This window comes from Gouania willdenowi, chromosome 1, assembly GCF_900634775.1.
Source record: "Gouania willdenowi chromosome 1, fGouWil2.1, whole genome shotgun sequence".
Classification (NCBI taxonomy): Eukaryota; Metazoa; Chordata; class Actinopteri; order Blenniiformes; family Gobiesocidae; genus Gouania; species Gouania willdenowi.
Genome location: NC_041044.1, coordinates 16,198,081 through 16,219,268, shown reverse-complemented (window position 1 = coordinate 16,219,268; position 21,188 = coordinate 16,198,081). Strand labels below are relative to the sequence as shown.

Here is a 21,188-nt window from a genome sequence, read left to right as displayed (position 1 = left end):
AATCACACTACAATGGCAACAAAAAACAATAGTTTGCACAAAAAGGCAACAGAAACATACAAAAATACACATATTGACTCAAAAAAACATACATTACAGAAAAATACACCAAACTAAAAAAATATAAAAATGAGTAAAAAAAAACAAGCACATTTACATTTATGATGTGAATATTCTATAGAATTAAACCCGGGAAATCGCACACGCTGTTTTACTCTGCACCAGCAAATATACCCCTTTATAACACTACAGAGTACAGAGTATGTACACCTCTTTGTACATCCAACCTTCAAACACATGCTCATTTGGCCATAATTGACAACTGTACTTAAGCCCTCACTATATGAATACATACTTTCGACGGGCATGGTACGAGTCCTTGAATAAAACCTAATAACGTCCTTGAACCTTGAGGTAAATGTGTTCGAAGTAGGGCTGGGCGATATAGACCAAAACTCATATTTCAATATTTTTTATTCAAATAAAGTCAGACGAGAAAAACAATTCTAGGTCAAATTGCCACACAGGGACATTTATTAACAACTATCTACACAATTGTGCCACTTTTGCTTTTTTCTCCTATAGGAGACAGCACGTGTGAGTGAGTACTGTAGTGTGGCTTGTTTGTGGGAAGGTCTTGCTCTTAGGGAACAGCGACTCCTAAAACAAGTATTTTGATTAGGGATGTAACGATTAATCGTAAGGCAGTTAAAAATCGATTCATAGGTATCACGGTTGATATGGATTTTCTGAAAATTGAATCGCAGTACTTTTTTTAACCAGCAGAGGGCACAACTGTAGGCGGCGGGCGGAGTCTGCTAATACTTTATTTTTGGCCGCCTTCTACTCTTAAATATGTTAATAAATTATTCATTACCCCTTTAGCACCGAAAGAATATCTGTAATATTACTTGAATATCTGTAAAAGTCACGTTTTTCTATTAGCTCTGTCTGCTAGCATAGCTTCTCTTCTTCACTGCAAGATATCTGCATGCCAACCGACCACTGTGTTACCAGCGCCCTCTGCTGGTTCAAACAAATATGACGTAAAACAGTGCAATCACGGTTTTTTTTTTGGTTTTTTTGAGTCCAATTGTTAAGGCACAAAATACATTTTCAATTGCACTTTTAAAAGAAAAAGAACTATTATGCAGTTTTGCATTGTTTATTATAGAACCAGAATTTAAATTAATAGGCTTCATTTTTATTTGTATTATTCCTTTATTTATTTCATTCAAGATTTATTTTTAGTTAAATTGCATTGTTTTGAATAGTTTATCAAGGAATTCTTTTGACAATGAAAAATAAAAGGAAAATAGTACCGTATTTTTCAAAAAAAAAAATTGTCTACAGTCCCATTTTGTAACATACATCGTGAGAGAATCGTATCGTGAACCCAGTATCGTGAATCGAATCGTATCGGGAGTTGAGTGAATCGTTACATCCCTAATTTTGATACAAAATAAGTTATAAGAAAATATATATATTGATATAGGCGATATTGTAACTTCGCCAAAATAGAAAACTCGATATATCTTGAATCTTGCCCAGCCCTAGTAAAAAGCAGCCAACATGAGCAAACGATAGACAGCATAATAATGGACAGGAGTGTGTCACTCACAGACTTATACAACCTGCTAACGGTAATGGTTCTCTGCTCACTAATGCATCTGTACCTTCAGCCACACAAACACACACACAAACAAATCCTCCCTGGAATACAAAATCCACCGACACACATCTGTGACACCCACACACTCACCCATCTAACCGAGCACACTGCAGAACACCAACTTTCATAGTCACATGGACAATTACCCCAGGCACACACAGATACTATACCCCAAAAACAAGAAGAGAGAATGAGAGACAGCACAACAGGTCCATAGGTATATATCAGCTAACGACAAGTGAAGGCAACAGCCATTTTAAACTTCTTCCAAACTTCCAAAATTGTACTGCTTTGTCAGGTGAATCATTGAATTCAATTCAATTCAACTGTATTTATGTTGCACTAAATACAACAAGGGGTTCGCACATCTGCCTCACAGCAAGAAGGTCATGGGTTTAAGGCCCGGAGTGGACACTTGGGTCCTTTCTGTGTGGAGCCTATTGAGATTTACCGGTAGTTTCTACCATCTTTGCAATCAGCTTACATTGAAGAATTGAAGAGTACATTTTGAGGCCTCAATCAGAAAATGTGCAAAAGCGTAGTTGGAAATAAGCAGATACTTAGGAACCTACATTGGTGACATGTAGACAGCAGGTCTTAATGCACAATTTGGAGATTTTGGAGAAATCCGATTTGTTTGTGCTCGTTCATATTAAGGAGTCTTCTATCAGTTTAGAGCACGTGTCAAACCGAAGGCCCAGTGGCTAATTCTGGTCCTTTAGAGCATCCAATTTGGCCCTCGGGAGAAAGTGAAAATAAATGACAGAAAAAGCATAAATCAATGTGTAAATTACCAACTAATGTGGCTCTAAATATCGCAGATTTTCAAAACTTTACAATATTTCCGGGTGCTCACAGTTTTCCCATGGTTCAAATTACATGATGGCAGTCATTTTTAAAAACTTAAATAACTTAAATTTTTTCCCAAATCCTTCAATTTTGTGCCAATTATTTAACAAAATTTCCCCAAATTAAATACAAATTAATCACAAAATCAAGTAAATATAGTTGAAGGTCCTGCAGAGACTGGTATCTGTCACTTATTGCTCGGATGTTGTCAGCGCCTTACATACTTTTATCATTTAAAGGATGGAATTACAAAGTAGGGCATAATATTGATGAAATTGCTCATTTTTCTGCCTATAATCTGTGGTCCACTTGAGATCAAGCTGGTTCGTATTTGGCTCCTGAACTAAAATCAGTTTGACACCCTTGGTTTAGAGTATGAACTGAATGCGACCCTGAAGTGACCCACATGCACAAAAGAGGAGCTGATTTACAGTAATCCATGACAGAAGTAAATATGGAGGCATCTCGTCTCAGCGTGTGTGTGGCACTGATAATATGTATAATGTAAAGTATTTATTAATTCTTAAGACCTCACTCTCCTTCCACTGTCCACTTATTTAAACTCCGTTCCTGATGTAAATCAATGATGTAAAGGTTGGATAAATGGACCTGACTGTTCAGACGGAAGTTGCATTGCAAAATATCAGATACGTATGAAAGAAAGAAAGAAGTTGGATTTGAAAAAAATATTCTTTATTAGATTCAGGACTTAGAAGTAACCATATACTCTGGGAGAATATGCTAACCCAGTATGTTGCTGGAACCTAAACATGCACAGGACCTTCTGTAGATAATGCTGCATGACAATTGTTTCTCATCTTTACGGTTGTTTATAGTTGTGCCAGCAGTCTGTGTGGGACAGCGGACCAGAGAGCCGGCGTTCGAGCTGGACCAGCATGAGCCGAGCTCCCAGCCTCCACAGGAGGAGCCAGTCCGGGGAGATAGAGTCCCTGCTGTCTGACACGCACACCAGCTCCAACTTCAGCAGCATGGAGCAGAGTCTGGATCAGTCCGACTACCTCCAGGTGCCCATGCTCTACTCGCCCGACTGCAACGGCACCACCTTTCACCTCCCGGACCCCTGCTACAACGATGCCCTGCAGACGTCACATTTCCACAACGATCAGGACGAAGAAGAAGCAGAAGAGGTGAATACTTCATTCTGAGATTATTTTGTTACGTAGGGGAAAAAGTGTTTTTTCTTGGTGGCTTGCATCTGTTGGTTGGAGATTAAACTTGTGAGGTATAGAGTCTGTTATGGTGTGCTGAAATGTTCAAATGCTGTTGCTATTTATCTTACAAAGGCAATAAACCCAACCAGGATGAAATGAATTTAAACCATGAAAACAGAAGGAATGTTGTTTGGAAAAAAAAAACCTGATCCTGTGCTTTCACCTGCATGTGCTGATACCATTTGAAAAAAGCTACCCCTTCATTAGAAATAAAGGAACTTCATAAATTTTGCAATTGGAAAGAATTTTCACCACATATAGTATTTCATAAAATGGGCATCATAAGACCATTTTTGCATGAATATTATGATGGAAATAAATATAGAAATTAATTTTTCTACAACACTACAAGACACTTAGAAAATCATGCTAAATAAGGCCGAAAATAAATGTAAATGGCACAACATATTTTATACATTTAAACATTTTTAACTGAGAGAAATGCAGATCTATTTCATCCTTACTGACCGCCAGAGGCGGTGCTTAAAGCACTGGATGTTCCATCTCGTGCATGCGCAGTTCGAGTAATTATATCAACAAAGTCACCTGTGACCCCTGGATGACCCGGAGAGTCTATCTACCAGTGTCATCAGGTGACCTGTTTCTTCTATCTTCTTGTGATTGCTTATAACGATAGCAGGTTGGTTGTTTGCTATTCACAGCTTGTCGCTTGTAGCTTCGGAACCTTAAGGTTGGCGCCTTGAGTGTTCTCGTCCGCTAGAAGCTGCAACTTGTTGTTTTCCCTTTAAGTGGGGCTGGGGCACCACAGTCTGCCGCAGGTGAGTGCACTGCTTCGACTGAGTGACCAGTTTACCAGGGGCTGCCTGAGGTGACTACCGTACGCTTTAATGTCATCAGCAGTGATTCGCCTGTGATTGTGTACTGGTTCAGACTCGGTAGCTCCGCGGTTACGCCGCTGTCTATCTACTGTGACTAAACAGCTACGGTTAATCTGCTCTGTTGCTACGCTGCTCTGTTAGCATTGTTGTGGTTACTCTGACCGGTGGATTCGCTGGTGTGAGGCCAACACGGGGCTCCCGGTACGTTGCTGCGTTCGCCTCGGCACTGCTCCCTCTCTCTCCAGCTAACGGCAGTGTGCATGCTGCTGTTTTGTTGTGTTACTTCAGTTGGATTCACTGGGAGCACAGTTTGATCACTCCAGGCGGTGCGCTCTCTGGCCTGAGTGAAGTTCCTTCATTGTAGCCGCTGCAGCTCGGCAGTTATCAATATTTAGACTATTATTAATATAATTATTATTGATATATAATCAATATAATTATTATCAATATAATAATTATTTATATGATAATTCATATAATTATTATTCATAAATAATATTATTAATAAAAAATAAATAATATTAATTAATAATAGTAAAGAAAAAGAATTGGAGAAAAAAGGACTTCCATTTGTGTTTCCTGCATGGCCACCCTTAAGGCAGAGGACGGTCACGATCAGTGTCCTGCTTGGTAATTCGTGCATGAACTTCAGTTTTATATCTCATGCACTGCGACTGTCCAGGTTGGCTGAAGCTGAGGGCACAATAGACCTGCCCTTTTCAGGTAAAGCCACTGGCATTGCTAAGCGTGCCGCAGGTCAATCCAACCTTAAGAAGGAGGATGTGCTGTCCAAGGCAGCATCATGTTCTCAGGAGGAGCTTGCCTCACAGGCTTCTCATGCCTTAACAGAGGGTTCTAGTAGGACCTCTTCTGTTGGCTCAGTGACCAGCACTGTGCAGCCAGCAATGCGCACGACCTTGGCACGCCTTGGGTTGGATGTAGCCCCTGTCCCTACCCGAACGGCAAATGCTTTTTTCAGGCAGGCCCCCAACACCTCGGCCTTTGTGGTGCCTTCCTCTGACCCATACATTGCGGAGCTCCACAGATGCTGGCCTGACTTGAGGGTTCTCTCCCATCATACAAGCGATAGCAGGGCTCTGGCAGCCATGCATGATGCTGGCAGCTGTGGCTTGGAACAGCTACCTCCAGTTGAGCCTGCCATTGCAGCCCTCATAGTTTCCCCAGATGAGGCCGTGAGACCAGACACACGCTGCCCCCGACCTCAGTACTGGTTGACTGACGATCTTCTGACTCGCAGTTATAACATTGCTGCCCGTATGGGACGTCTAGGTAATTGTCTGTCACACCTGGTACTGGCTTTGTCGAGTACCTTGCAGGATTCCGGGTCGGAGTCTCTCAGCGATGCCTCACTGCAGACATTCGTACTTATGACCGGGGAGCTGGGCAGGCTAATGTTGACGATAACACCAGGTCTTGCTGTCACAGTCCCCTCTATCTGAGCCATGTTGGAGAACACTGCATTCCGTTCCGGTTGTGCCAGGCCAGACCTTTGGCCCAGCGACATTGCAAGCCTTGGAGCGTAGTGTGCAGGTTGGCCAAGCTAGGCAGCAGTTTGGTGTCCAGCCTATGGCAATGGCCGCGCTTTCCACAGCTTCAGGCCTTGAGTAGGTGAGGATTCTTTGGTGACCTTTCTGTATAAGTCATCCAGTGCTTTAAGCACCGCCTCTGGCGGTCAATCAAGATGAAATAGAACAAGAGTTACGTATGTAACTACGGTTCTATGAATCCTGGATGACCGCCAGAGCATCCTGTCACTCAGGATCCTTGTGTCCTCGCGAGAAGATTTTGACAGGAACAGGTCACCTGATGACACCAGTAGATATAGACTCTCCGGGTCATCCAGGGGTCACAGGTGACTTTGTTGATATACAGTGAGGCATAAAAGTATTTAGTCAGCCACCAAGTGCAAGTACTCCCACTTAAAAAGATGAGAGAGGCCTGTAATTTTCATCATAGGTATACCTCAACTATGAGAGACAAAATGAGAAAAAAAATCCAGAAAATCACATTGTAGGATTTTTAATGAATTAATTGGTAAATCCCTTGGTAAAATAATATAATAATAATAATAATAATGCATCAATTTCATATAACGCTTTCTGATTGACACTCAAAGTCACTTTACAGAATAAAGGGATTATTCTTTCACTCCACACTTAGTGGTGGTAAACTACGATTGTAGCCTCAGCTGCCCTGGGGCAGACTGACAGAAGCAAGGCTGCCATAGTGCGCCATCGGCCCCTCCGACCAACACTCACTCACACACTTCATTCATACTAGGCAATATGGGTGAAGTGCCTTGTCCAAGGACACAATGACAGATACCACTGGGGTGACTGCCACCCCACTGTGACACCTGGAATTCTCAGTGGTCATCCATTCAACGACTAACCAGGCCAATACCTGCTTAGCTTCCGAGCTCTAACGGGATCGGGCAATGACAGGCTGGTATGGCCACAATATAAGTATTTGATAAAACCTACAAACAAGTAAGATTTCTGTCTCTCACAGACCTGTAACTTCTTCTTTAAGAGGCTCCTCTGTCCTCCACTCGTTACCTGTATTAATGGCACATGTTTGAACTCGTTATCAGTATAAAAGACACCTGTCCACAACCTCAAACAGTCTCACGCCAAACTCAACTATGGCCAAGATCAAAGAGCTGTCAAAGGACACCAGAATCAAAACTGTAGAACTGCACCAGGCTGGAAAGATTGAATCTGCAATAGGTAAGCAGCTTGGTGTGAAGAAATCAATTGTGGGAGCAATTATTAGAAAATGGAAGACATACAAGACCAATGATAATCTCCCAAGATCTGGGGCTCCACGCAAGATCTCACCCCATGGGGTCAAAATCATCACAAGAATGGTGAGCAAAAATCCCAGAACCACACGGGGAGACCTAGTGAATGCCCTACAGAGAGCTGGGACCAAAGTAACAAAGGCTATAATCAGTAACACACTACGCCGCCAGGGACTCAAATCCTGCAGTGCCAGACGTGTCCCCCTGCTTAAGCCAGTACATATCCGGGCCCGTCTGAAGTTTGCGAGAGAGCATTTGGATGAGAAGGAGGGTTGGGTGAATGTCATATGGTCAGATGAAACCAAAATAGAACTTTTTGGTAAAAACTCAACTCGTTGTGTTTGGAGGAGAAAGAACACCATACCTACTGTAAAGCATGGGGGTGGTTACATCTTGCTTTGGGGCTGTTTCTCTGCAAAGGGACCAGGACGACTGATCTATGTAAAGGAAAGAATGAATGGGGCTATGTATCATGAGATTTTTAGTGAAAACCTCCTTCCATCAGCAAGGGCATTGAAGATGAAACATGGCTGGGTCTTTCAGCACAACAATGATCCCAAACACACCGCCCGGGCAACAAAGAGTGGCTTCGTAAGACGCATTTCAAGGTCCTGGAGTGGCCTAGCCCATCTCCAGATCTCAGCCCCATAGAAAATCTTTGGAGGGAGTTGAAAGTCAGCTCTAGAGGAGATCTGCATGGAGGAATGGGCCAAAATACCAGCAACAGTGTGTGAAAACCTTGTGAAGACTTACAGAAAACGTTTGACTTCTGTCATTGCCAACAAAGTGTATGTTAGAAAGTATTGATATTAACTTTTGTTATTGACCAAATAATTATTTTCCACCATAATTTGCAAATAAATTCAATAAAAATCCTACAATGTGACTTACTGGATTTTTTTTCTCATTTTGTCCCATAGTTGAGGTACACCTGTGATGAAAATTACAGGCCTCTCTCATCTTTTTAAGTGGGAGAACTTGCACAATTGGTGGTTGACTAAATTGTTTTTTGCCCCACTGTAATAACTCGACCTTCGCATGCGCAAGATGGAACATCCAGTGCTTTAAGCACCGCCTCTGGCGGTCATCCAGTATTCATAGAACCGTAGTTACATACGTAACTCTCGTTTTAAAGAAAATGTAGACGTTGTATGTGCAAATGTACAAAGGATCCTGAAAAATAATAAGTGTTCCCGTGTGTGTATGTGCATCTGCGGATGTTTGTATGTGTTCTTTTCAGAGTTTATGTAAGAAGGTGAAGAAGATGCTGGAGCCTTATGAGCCTCAGTGGTGTCTGGAGCATGAAGACTGGTCTCTTTATTTGTTTGCGCCACAAAACCAGTAAGGAGACAGCAAACACACACAACCAACACTCACACATGCACACACACACACACACAGGCTCTTACAATTACACTCACAACAAGACCCACATTGTCAGGGTCACCTGGGAAACAGCATGTGTGAAGATTCACAGTTAAAAGTGTGAAAAGCGACAGAACTGTTAATAGATATTTTTACTTTGATCAATTAAAGAGGAAACGTGTTCACGCCAGGTTTGCGTGACCTGATGGAGGTGCTACAGGTGATATGGTTAATTTGTGTGACGCGCATGAACGAGCTGACACGCTCTCCTCACTGTGTGTGTGTGTGTTCAGTTTCAGGGTGTGGTGTCAGAAGGTCATCGATCACAAGCTGTTTGACCACATCGTCCTGCTGTTCATCTTCCTCAACTGCATCACCATTGCACTGGAGAGACCCGACATACAGCCCCACAGCATGGTACAACACACACACGCACCCACACACGTGCACACAAACACATGTTCACAGTGGATGAAATTTTAATTACAAATCCTTTTTTCTATAATTGGTAGAAGAGCAATTTCACTGATGTTGTGGCCCAGTTTATTATTTAAACGTTTAAAATACAATTTACAATCATTGAATCGTGCACTGAATTAATGCACAGCTACCTCCATGTGTTCCCTGTCATCTTCACTCTGATAACTTGTCTAAATCTGCCACACAAAAGTGTGTATGCATGCGTGTGTGTGTGTGTGCGTGTGCGTCGTCATGGTAATGGTCCAAACATACTTAAATTGGACCTTTCACAACTGCAACCCAATTTTGAGAGGATTTGCAGTATTAAGCAAGCCAGCATCACTCAGGATAATGAATTGTAACATTATAATTAAAATGGATAAAAAGCAGATGTTCGAGTTTGATTAAAAAGAAAATTGACGGGCCACATTTTTTAATAGATAAAACTTTCGTATCCACAAAAGAAAAAAAGAAAGAAAAAAACACTAGCTTGGCCTGTATTAACATGTATAAAAGTTTTTTTAAAGGCCTAAAAAAGCGTACATTTGTCCAAATATAGTATATACTGTACACTGTACGTTTCTTTTTCTTTCTCATCTGTAATGATGAAAAACCTCTGGGCCTCTTGGTGTATGTATTCATTCATAAAAAAAACTAAAAACATTTTGTAAGCTGTCCTCACTTAGTTCTGTTTATATATTTTGTTGCTGCATGACCTTTATCTGTCATATGTTTTAAAGGTAAAACTATCTTCACTTTTTATGAATATTCAGTGTGTGTGTGTGAGTATATTTACTACTGAAACAATACATTGTACATTAAAGCACAACAAAAACCCAAGACCACTAAAAAAAGGAAATATACTGTATCACGAGGAGTTAACCAGAACATGCATTATATTGTTATTTGGCTTTAAGAAAAATGCTCCTTTAGTATTCTATCCACTTACTCTGTCTTGCAGGTCAAAGTCGTCTCATCCAATTTATCTAATATCCCCATCTTACATAATGTAGCGGGGGAGACCTCTGTCCAACAGGAGAGTAAATCTTTTGTACATGGAAATGATCCAGCAGCTGTCTCAGGTTTTTGGAATTTATCCAATTAAAAGATATTGCAAGAAGCAAAGGAAGCAAAGTTGCATGAATAAATCTAACAATATTTTGCACAGAAACTCTTTCTCTGCCTGTGTGTTGTGCTTTGGGGCATCTGGCACCGTCTACCAAATGGCAGCAGCTCAAACAGGTAGAGTTCAGGGACTGAAGCCTGTTTTGGATTCGGTCAACGTTTATCACTCCTTTGAGTGATTTCAACTGCACTGCTGTGAACGCTGAGAGGACACAGGACCTAAAGCTGATATCCGGAGTTTATGAGAAACGTCTCGATTTCCCGCCCTAAACAGATCCACTTTCTCCCCCTGCCTCTCCCAATCTACCAGAAGCCACGCCTCTACTTTTCTGCATGCGCATTGCGGAACATAATAAGGTTGTATCTGGTCATATTGATATAGGTTTATGGGTCAGGTATGAGCCAATATCATATTTACCTGTTTGCTGTTGTGACACGTGGCCTTGTTTCCGTGCACAGTTCTGCATTCACTTTGATTGACAGTCTCAAAAACAGGAAGTCAAAGCCTATTGGCTGGACGATCATGGCGCTCGTTTCCATTTGTATAAGGGCTTATAGGACGAAGGCTGGACTTATATACATTGACGTATATGAATGACCACCGGCAGTAGACCATAGTAAAAGACTGGAGTTTGGATCGGGCCCAAAAAATCCAGCCCGACCCGAGCCCGACCCATTAACTAAAATTGTAGGCCCAAGCCCAAAACAAACCCGACGTAAATTATTATTTTATTTAACGTATGGCAGCCGGTAGATTAGTATCGCAGTGCCTCGGGGAGAGAGGGGGGGGCGTGCACACACATGCACTGCAGCCCAAAAGGTATTGTAATGGAGTGACTCGAGCCGTTATCACAGTTTTACAGGCTTTAATGGAGGTCGTAATAACGCCAAAAATAAAAAAAACCGTGGGAACTAAATTGTTCTCTCTTTTCCCCGCTTACGCCCGCCCTTTCCCCAGCCTCCCAGCCAATCAACATTCAGAACACATGTAAACAAAGACACACATTGGCAGAGAAAGCTGCACGTAACCATGACGCCTTCTCGACCATGGGAAATCTCAGCATCAGTTAACTACTGAATACACACAAGTGGAACATATCCAGAACATAGAACCCAGTCCGTTACAGCATAGCAGACCAGACCAGGCGGCCCATGCTTGGAGCGCAGACCTGACTGAAGCACACAATCATATTTGTTCCCTGCGCTCCAGCAGCAAGTAAGGAATGAGCAAAATCAGCAAATAATATTCAGTGAATGTGAACGCTGAACAACTAAATGCAACACAACGCCGTCAATATCCCGTCTTACTACTAGCAGAAATCACTTTAGAAATGATACCACAACAATGTAGAAGCGTTTTTGTGTTTATTAAAAAATTATATTAATGTAATGGAGATTTTTTTAAAAAAAAGTTAAAAATGCAGCCCAACAGCTGATCGGGAAAATGAGGCCCAGTCGGGCTCAGGCCAAGAATCTAAACTCTATAAAAGACTAGTTAGGTATTTTTTCACATTTCAAAAGAATCATACATAAACATAGATTTCTCCGAAACTCTGGATATCAGCTTTGAAATGTGTTTAGATGCTGTAAACCTGTTAGGACACCAGCAGCTTCTGAAGAATGCTCTTCCTGCAGTGAATTATTTAACAAAACTTCAAAACAACCAAAGTAAATCTGCTTTTTAAGGGCCTGTACCACAAAGCTGGATTTCCTCTTATCTTCATCTTCCGGGATTTATTCAGTGTGTGGTGTACTACGACGCTGGTTAACCTCTTACCGGGCTAAATCACTGTGTTAACGTAGGCTGAACACCTAACCTGGTCGGGACCAGGTTTTATTCTGGCTAGGATCTGAGAGAGTATGAAAGTCCCACCCCCTGACCAATCATTTCTCTTGGACCTGCGCACTAAAAGGAGGATAATTCTGTGGACATGTCGCTGTGTGGATGTGATGTGACGTTGACAGAAGAGAGAATATTTACATATCGATGCAGTCCTTTCATTTACCAGATGATATCCTATAGGAAACATCTAGATCTTTATATGATGGACTGATCGACATTTGTCAGCTGATAAAGCGTGTGTGCGTTAGGCGCTTTCAGACTGATAAATTCATTCATTCTTCATATTTTTAAAGGATTATTCCTTTCACTGGTCTCACGCTGCAATCTCCGCCCCTTCCACTGTAGAGCACACCTAGTCTTAGGTGAACGTATTTACGTATATCCCGCTTCGTAGTACAGCTGCACTGTGACAGAGCATGTCTGGTTAGGTGAAGCCTGCGAACGTAGATAGATATCTGTGGTTGTGGAAAAAATGTTCATCTGTTTCCGAAGGGTCAAATTATGTAACAAGCACAGAAAAATCTCAATAGATACTGAAACTGCTCAGATCTGATTAAAAGCTGTGAAGACATTATTAAAGACTAAAAGGGAAGTGGGCAAACAGTGTCCAGGGAACTGAAGGGATTCGGAGTAAAGAACTGTGTAGTGGAAGGAAAGCCACGTCTCAGTGAGGCTAATCAGGAAAAAGCAGCTTTAATTTGTTAGGGAGCACAAAGATTTGACTCTGGAGAAAAGGAAGAAGGTCAAGTGGTCTGTTGAGTCAAGATTTACTTAAAAACATGTGTCTGAAGTGATCCTGCCTAGTGTCTACTGTAAAAGCCTGTTGGGGCGGGGCTATGATCTAAGGTTGCTGCAGTTGGTAAAGTCTAGGTTAATTAATGTTATGTGGCCGAAGCTTGAGGTCAGCTGAATACCTGAATATATTCAATGACCAGGTTATTCCACCAATTGATTTTTTACTTGAGGTTTTATACATAAAGATGACATTACGCTGTCAATATTATGGCATGACACCTGTCATTAGTGTCATGAAGGCTGTCATTAAGTGTTTTTCATTACCCTAACCCTTCGTTACCCTAATCCCACTAGATCCCTCCAATTTACCCAAAAAATGTCAACATAGCTCGAAAGGAGGAATAATTTAGTTAAGGACACTTAAAGCTGGAATATGTAAGTTTTTTTTTTTGTGGCATCATTTGGTCAAAAATCTATAATCATCTTTTAGCATGTTGTATTCTTAAGAGTGGACAGTGAATCTCTTCTCCTTCTCCTGGCCCTGTAAATGAAGTTCATAAATCCAGGAGCGTGACGCTGGATGTCAGCCAATCAGAGATCTTTCTACAAACACGTGTACTTCATGAGCTGTTTTCATCGTTACTATTGGCTGCTCCAATGAAGTCAGGTGTGTTCACGTACCCTCGGTAGTAATGGTGCATGGGTGGATGTTCCAGCAGAAGTCCCCATCACAGCGTTAGGAACTGTTACACAACAAATCAAGCGGAAATAGACTGACCTATGTAGAGAAGCAACAGTTTAAAGGCTCAAACATACTCAGAAGGAACGGACCGCTTTGAGTCCTCGTTGATGCCCCGTGACTGTGCAGGGTCTGCCCTACACAGTCACACACTGGTGTTAGAGGGAGAGCGAGAACAGATGGGATAAATCGCGCGTAAACCTAAGAGAAGCTTATTCAAGGTGAATTCATTTCACAGTCTGGATGCAGAGTGATGGTTGTGAGTCCGCTCAGAGCTACTGGGATCACAGCTGCCTGTGTGCGCTGTGTGGGGGGGGACGAGCTGACAGCAGTAGCCGCTGCTCAGGACAGTAACTACAGTGATACGTGCATTCATGTTAGAGTCTCTAAAACACCAGAATTTTTTTTTTTTGGGTATGCAGTCTATGCAGTCTATTAGGAATGATGGATGGCGACTTATCATATGCAAATAAAGCTACACACACATATATATATATATATATATATATATAATGAATATATATCAGTTCTTATCTGCAAGTTATATTTATCAATTTACCTTGAACAGCCTATTGTAGAAGACAAAGCAGATCTCCCTCTCTCTCTCTCTCTCTCTCTCTCTCTCTCTCTCTCTCTCTCTCTCTCTCTCTCTCACACACACACACACACAGTCTGTTACCTCATATGCTCGGAGCTTGGTCACTATAAGCTGGTCTCTGTGTGCTTTCATCATGTTTTTGCTACATTAGCAGTGGATTTCTTTCATCTCCTTGTGTAACACATTACAGTAAATAACCTGGGACACAAAAGTCCTTCAATTACTGATGGGGTTCTTATGTTAGTGTGTGTGTGTGTGCGTGTGTTTGTGTGTGACAGGAGAGGATATTTCTCAGTGTGTCCAATTACGTCTTCACTGCGATCTTTGTGAGCGAAATGATGATCAAGGTAACCATAACAGCAGATCATAGTTTCACATTCATTTTTCATGTCTTGGACTCATTAATAATAATCTCTGTTAAGGTGGTGGCTATGGGCATGTACTTTGGCCAAGGAGTTTACCTGCAGAGCAGCTGGAACATCCTGGATGGGGTGCTGGTGTTTGTGTCCCTAGTGGACATCCTGGTCTCCATTGCATCAGCAGGAGGGAATCGTATTTTGGGCATCCTGCGGGTCCTTCGTCTGCTGCGCACACTGCGGCCCCTCAGGTCAGACCATCAGGTGTTTCCCTCGGCTCTGCACCAGCGACGGTGTCATGTGAAACCTGTGTGACTGTGTTCTGGTGTCTGCAGGGTGATCAGCCGAGCTCCAGGTCTGAAACTGGTGGTGGAGACTCTCATTACATCCCTCAGGCCCATCGGGAATATTGTTCTCATCTGTTGTGCATTTTTCATTGTGTTTGGAATCCTGGGAGTCCAGGTAAGCATCTATCAGGGTTGGGGTCAATTATATGTGTAATTGCGTAATTGATAATTCATTACAGTTATGACGGAATTATAAATTAAATGGTAAATGAAAAATATGGTCTTGTAATCATAATTTAATCGCATCACTTGAAACCTATCGACTACTCCCCACCCATTCCATTTCCTATCTTGTATCCCTCTTCCCTGTTAACTTCCCCACCCCTCTCCAACCCCTCACCTCACCTTGGTGTAACACTGCCCTCTCTTTTTTACACCCTCCCTTTAATAAAGTATTTCTTACCCTTCCCTAGGGAGAGCTGGTGATGGTCACAATTATGCAATGAAATAAATAAATTTATTTAATTGCAATAACAAAATATGCATTGCTGTTAAAAGATTGCACTTCTTGTAGTGTTAACCTTCAACAGAATGTGCAGACAAGATAAAAAAAAAAAAAAAAAAAAAAAAAAAAGTAATCATAATTTAATTGTAATTGAGTTGACTTTGTGATTGTAATTGTCATTTACAATTTGATTAATCGCTAAAATGGGGAACCTTGTTACACTTCCATGGCCTACATATTGGCCTACTTAGTAAACATTTTTTTAAAATGTGATTAATTGTAATTGAACTTTAGTAATTGAGAACATAATTGTAATTGATTGCAGGGAGGAAATAATAATTCTGATTTGAATTGTAATAGGGAAAAAATGCTGGCCAACTTAATTGTAATTGAGTTGTAATTGAACATGGATAATCGATGATGTAATTGTGATTTAAAAATGTAATTTACCCCAACCCTGGCATCTAGATTACCAGTTTGACTCACTTTTACCTGATAAATTTTTAATTTTTTGGGCGGGGGGATTGTGGGGGTTGAGACGTCACATTGCTCCAAGTGATTTAGAATAAACAAGGCACGGCTCACAGAAAGCTTCAGGTAATAAAAGAGAGAGGAAATGTAAATGAGCTGGTAATCATGCATCGACCGTCCCTGGAAGTAATTTAAAAACAACAATGGTTGCAGAGAGGACTTGTGCTGAGTGTAAAGTATAATTTCACCTGAATTGGCTTATTGGGCTGTAATTAATGATCCTGGTTTATTGTTTCATATTTTCCTTTTTTAGTTTAGGAGAAAGACAATTAGCTTTTTCTCATTAAGAAAGGCTGGAATAAATGTGATTGGGGTCTTTTCACACATGCATTTGTGCAATAAAACAAGTCATTTCCCACAGGTAAACAAATGACTAAATTGTCGCGATGTCAAATGTATTTTGGACTAAAAGTTGGTCCTTTATTAAAGCTTGCTTTCTCTCTCTCTGCAAAGTTTTTGCCAATGTTTCAATTAAACACTGTATTTGATGGCTGAGGCTAAATATAATCCCACAGGCATGTTTTCCTTAAAAGCACCTCCATCACAGATTTATCTTCTAAAAGATCCTGTGCTTCTGATGGATGTGAGGAAGCCTGGACCAGATGGTGCTGAGATATCTTGGCGCTGAGACACAGCAGACCTGTGGACTCGTGCTTACAAACTCACACACAAAGACATGGCCGTCCTCACTCTGCTTTGTGCAGCTTTGTTTACACCAACCTGAGCTTACGCTGTTCTCCTGCGCTTTAACAGCCATTTGTCTGTGTGTGCAGCTGTTTAAAGGCAAATTCTTCCACTGCGACGGTCTTCATGTGAGCAACGTCACCAACAAATCCCAGTGTCTGCAGGCGGGCTACCGCTGGGTTCGGAGAAAGTACAACTTTGACAACTTGGGGCAGGTTTGTCTCACATGGACCCCTCCCTGACTAATGCTGCATTCCATTGCACTCGGAACCCGAAATGATCCGGGTCGTCAATTTCGACCTCCGAGGTAAATGCGTTTCATTCCGTAAGCTCGGAAAACATGACTGACACAGCAAGCTGATGTATGTTTTCATATTTTTTTTGAGGAGCAAAAACGCCTGGTGGGGAAATGTATTAGCTACTTGAGGGGACATATTATGAAAAATCCACTTTTGCAGTCTTTTTTTAACACAAATGAGGTAACGAGTATCAACCGGCACACAAAATGTGAAATAAATCCATGAAGTCCTTTGTTTGTGGTCTGTGTAAGTCTTACAACACAGAGAAAAGTGCTCCATTTCAAATGTTCTACATTTGTGACGTCACACGTGAAATCGGGAAAGAAATTACCCTCCCCCCCGCTGGTATCTCCACGGACTTGGTCCATGGACTCCACCCCCATCCTGATGAATACTTTTGCGAAAGTCCGCCATTGTTTTTCTCGCTAGCGACGGAGTGATGGCTACCGGTAAAACGAAATACAGAATTTTCCTGCTGCCAGTGCCGCGCCTCCACAGTGACCGTACACTGTAGTGTATGCACACTAATTGTTCGTGCGGAGGTGTACTCCGCTTTTGTGGTTTCCAGCGTATCTTGTGGTTTGGTGTATCACCAGGGAGCAGACACGTTTTTAGTACCTTTTATCGCCTTGTATCGCTGATCTGATGTGTTTGTGACACAATGCGACGCAGCATTTAGACAAAAATTATCATCACCTTGAATGCACTATTCCTGTAGTTGGAAGAGCAGAGGAGGAGGAGGAGAAGTTACTTATCAGTTTAACACTCCAGTGAGAGTTTGAATGGCTGCTGCTGCTGCTGCTGAGATGAACACGGACCCTGGAGCGCTGAGACGGACTCACAATAACTATAGCTGCTTAAATATCCATGTGTTTTACTGTAATGTACAGTTTCTTGACTGAAAACAATAACAACGGTGTGTGGATAGCACAATAAAATCACTTTGGGGATCACTGATTTCCTTCGTAAAAGAGCAAGACATGAAAGTCAGCATCTATAGACACGCCCACTCATGAATATGCATAAGTAGGCCACAAAACAGCCCGATTTTTAGAACTGCTCAGAAAGTGACCCAGAATGGAGGCTTATTCAAGGAGTTAACCACTTTAATTTACCCCCTGTAAGTTGAGGAAGTGTACAGCCTTCCCGCTGCAGCCTCGGCTCTACAGACGGTGACGGCCGGGGATGTGTTACTTGAAGTTGCTTGAAAAATTGACATTTTTCAACTTTGAGTGACCAACCTAGCCGTCGGAATCGCGCAAGTCAGGTCACTTGAAGAGAGGTGGCTTGAGGTTGCGTCATTTACATTGATTTTGAATGTAATCTAGTCGCTTCAGTCACGTTCGATGTGAACGCACCTTAAGAGAGAGAGAAAAACATCATACACTTAAAGTACGACTTGAACGCACCAGCGAGTGGAATCCTGCATGTTTCTATTGAACCATAGACTCTAGAAATAATGCATTGAACTACTATGCGGGTATCACTACTTACTCAGAGCGTTCAAATGAACAGAGTGGGTATGGAAATCCCACTACAGAGTTATTCTACACTTTTAATATCACAAATGCCAAATTAAACAACACCTAAAAGTCAAAGTTGAGGAAAAAGTGTTTACGGTGTGCAGCCTTTTTGTTAAACGTCATTCGACTCGGGCTGCTTGGATCCTGCCCGAATTCCCGAGTCAGTGTCCTGAGCTCAAGGGCGATTTTATTGCACTTTATTACATATTCCGATTCGTTCTGTTGGATTTACCTGGGTTCCGAGTGCAATCAAATGCAGCGCAATGCTCAGACGCCAGAGATGTACTGATATCCTACTCAAGTACAAGTAAATAGTAGCTTAATAAGGCATCTGTATAAAATTAAAGGTTTGTCAAAATGTACAATTCGTTTTTGAATAAAATAATCATGAATTATATTCATAATAATAAAAAAAAAATTAATTATAGCTGAAGTTCTGAATTCTAAAACAGTGCCATGCCAATTGTGCCATGTGTGTAACAACATAATAGGTAGAAACCTCAACCTGAACCCAAGAAAGTGGCTGGGCAGTGATCAGAAAAGGTGCGACTAAGAACATATGGATTATGTTCAATGTGCTTTCATAAAGAGAACGTTTCATGAAGAGACCATGAAACGGAAGTAAAAAATTATCACAAAAAAAATTATAATTTACTCAGAAACGGTAAAGCAGAGGTGAGCAACCTTTACCACAGCGGGGCAACAAAAATGTGATTTTTTTTCATCTGAGGTTCACATCATCAACATTCATGTAAGCATTTAGAATAATAACCATTCTGAGCATTAATACAGGGAAAAACAATACGTTTGTGTTTTCATTTTGTGTGTTTTGGTTTTTACTCTCGCTTCATGTGTTTTTGAACACATTTTATGTATTTTCTTCTCATTAAGTTTTGTTGTTGTTGTTCTTTGTGTTACAAGTCAATTTGTGTTTTTTTGTTGTCATTTTGTAATTTTCCTCTAATTATGTGTTGCTGTTTGTTTTGTTTTTGCCGTTTTGCGTGTTTTTGGAGTCATTGTCATTGTCTAGTGCAGTGGTTCTCAATCTTTTTTGTTCCGTGTACCCCCTTTGCATTTTTTGTCAAATCATGTGTACCCGTTTTTATCATCAAATCAATTACCCTCTCCATAATTTGTGAAACAGCGGCTCTCCTAAACCCCTAACACTGTCTCCAACATTGGTTGCCTAACGCTCAATCTACAAATTCAAAACAATGAGTGGAATTTAAAGTTAAATTTATTTTATTTTTTTTTAAATACCAATGCAACTTCTGTGTGATTACTTCAATAGTAAGTTAATACGGTCTCCTATGTAAAATGTTGCCAATTATTGTCTCCAATTGTCAAAAGTGTGATGAAATGGCCTCTACAGCATAAAATAATCCTGTTTCAATAAATTACAAGAAAGTATAATATTTTATTAAGCAATAATACTGGTAGTTTGTATGCAATCTGTCAATACAAATAACCTAAAAAGGAACTAGGAGCATTTCCTGATATTTATTTTATTTTTAATTAATTGTTAAATCTTCCTGAGTATCCCCTGCGATATCCTCATGTACCCCTGTTTGGGAACCACTGGTCTAGTGTATATTTCTGTAATTTTTTATTTTTTTAAAGTCATTTTGTGCCTTTACGCTCAAAATTACAGCAAGGGCCGTATGTGGCCCCCGGACTGCCAGTTGCCTATGTCTGCTTTAAAGTAACTCAATTACCGTAATGTGAGTAGTACTTGTGATCCATTACTTTCACCTCTGCCTAACGCTGAGGTTTTGTGTGACACGCTCCTCCAGGCGCTGATGTCACTCTTCGTGCTGTCCTGTAAGGACGGCTGGGTCAGCATCATGTACGATGGACTGGATGCAGTGGGGGTGGACCAGCAGGTGAGGAAACACACTCTGACACAGGGAGAGGCACAGACTGGGCATCAAGGAGACGTGAAATGTGAGGTTCAGCTGAGGTGTGTCATGTTTCTGTGTGTTTTTCACATGACTCAGACTTTTAAAAGCAGGAGTGTGATGAGGAGGATGTTGGGAAAGTATAAAAAAAGAAGGATGAATTAATGTGAGTTGACAGTGCAAGCAGTTTCACAACTGACTCTTTGTTTGTGCTCTCCTCTTTTCTTCCTCTCCGCTGCACTCCATCCTCTCTCATCTCTCTCTGCTTCCGCTTTTTGTCTTTGTCTTTTGAATTTCACCGCAGCCCATAAGAAACCAAAACCCGTGGATGCTGCTGTTCTTCATCTCCTTCCTCCTCATCGTCAGCTTCTTTGTGCTCAACATGTTTGTGGGCGTGGTAGTAGAAAACTTTCACAAGTGTCGCCAGCAGCAAGAGGAGGAGGAGGCGCGGCTGAGGGAGGAGAAACGCCTGAAGCGACTGGAGAAGAGGAGGAGAAGTGAGAAAGCTTTAGACTGTGTGTGTGTGTCTGTATGTCTGTGTGTGTGTGTGTGTGTGTGTGTGTGTGTGTGTGTGCGTGTGTGTGTAAATGAGGCTTGCTTACTGTCAAAATCATTGACGTAAGTCAATATAATTTTTCTAAACAAGTATTTAAAAAGGGGCTGGCTATCACATTCTATATAACAATGCAAACACTAAAATATTCTACATATGTGTTACCCAAATAAACTAATTTATGGAGCAAAAATAGGACTTCTAAGTTGTTTATGGTTTAATTTGAGAAATATAGCACTGGTTTTTCTCTTCTATGATTTTACTCAATTTCT

The 21,188-nt window shown here is 41.3% G+C and overlaps 1 protein-coding gene and 1 pseudogene across 1 annotated transcript in view; one reads left to right on the top strand and one right to left on the bottom strand.

Moving 5' to 3' along the window:
* The window catches only part of LOC114479831 (voltage-dependent T-type calcium channel subunit alpha-1H-like), a 77,133-nt gene that overhangs the window by 29,177 nt on the left and 26,768 nt on the right, over nt 1-21,188 (top strand). Inside the window, 9 exon segments of the mRNA XM_028473767.1 lie at nt 3,358-3,669; nt 8,657-8,757; nt 9,075-9,198; nt 14,559-14,627; nt 14,703-14,887; nt 14,972-15,098; nt 16,733-16,858; nt 20,259-20,348; nt 20,668-20,860. Coding sequence (XP_028329568.1) covers nt 3,358-3,669; nt 8,657-8,757; nt 9,075-9,198; nt 14,559-14,627; nt 14,703-14,887; nt 14,972-15,098; nt 16,733-16,858; nt 20,259-20,348; nt 20,668-20,860 — 1,327 coding nt within the window.
* Nucleotides 6,958-7,075, bottom strand: LOC114472748 (uncharacterized; annotated as a pseudogene).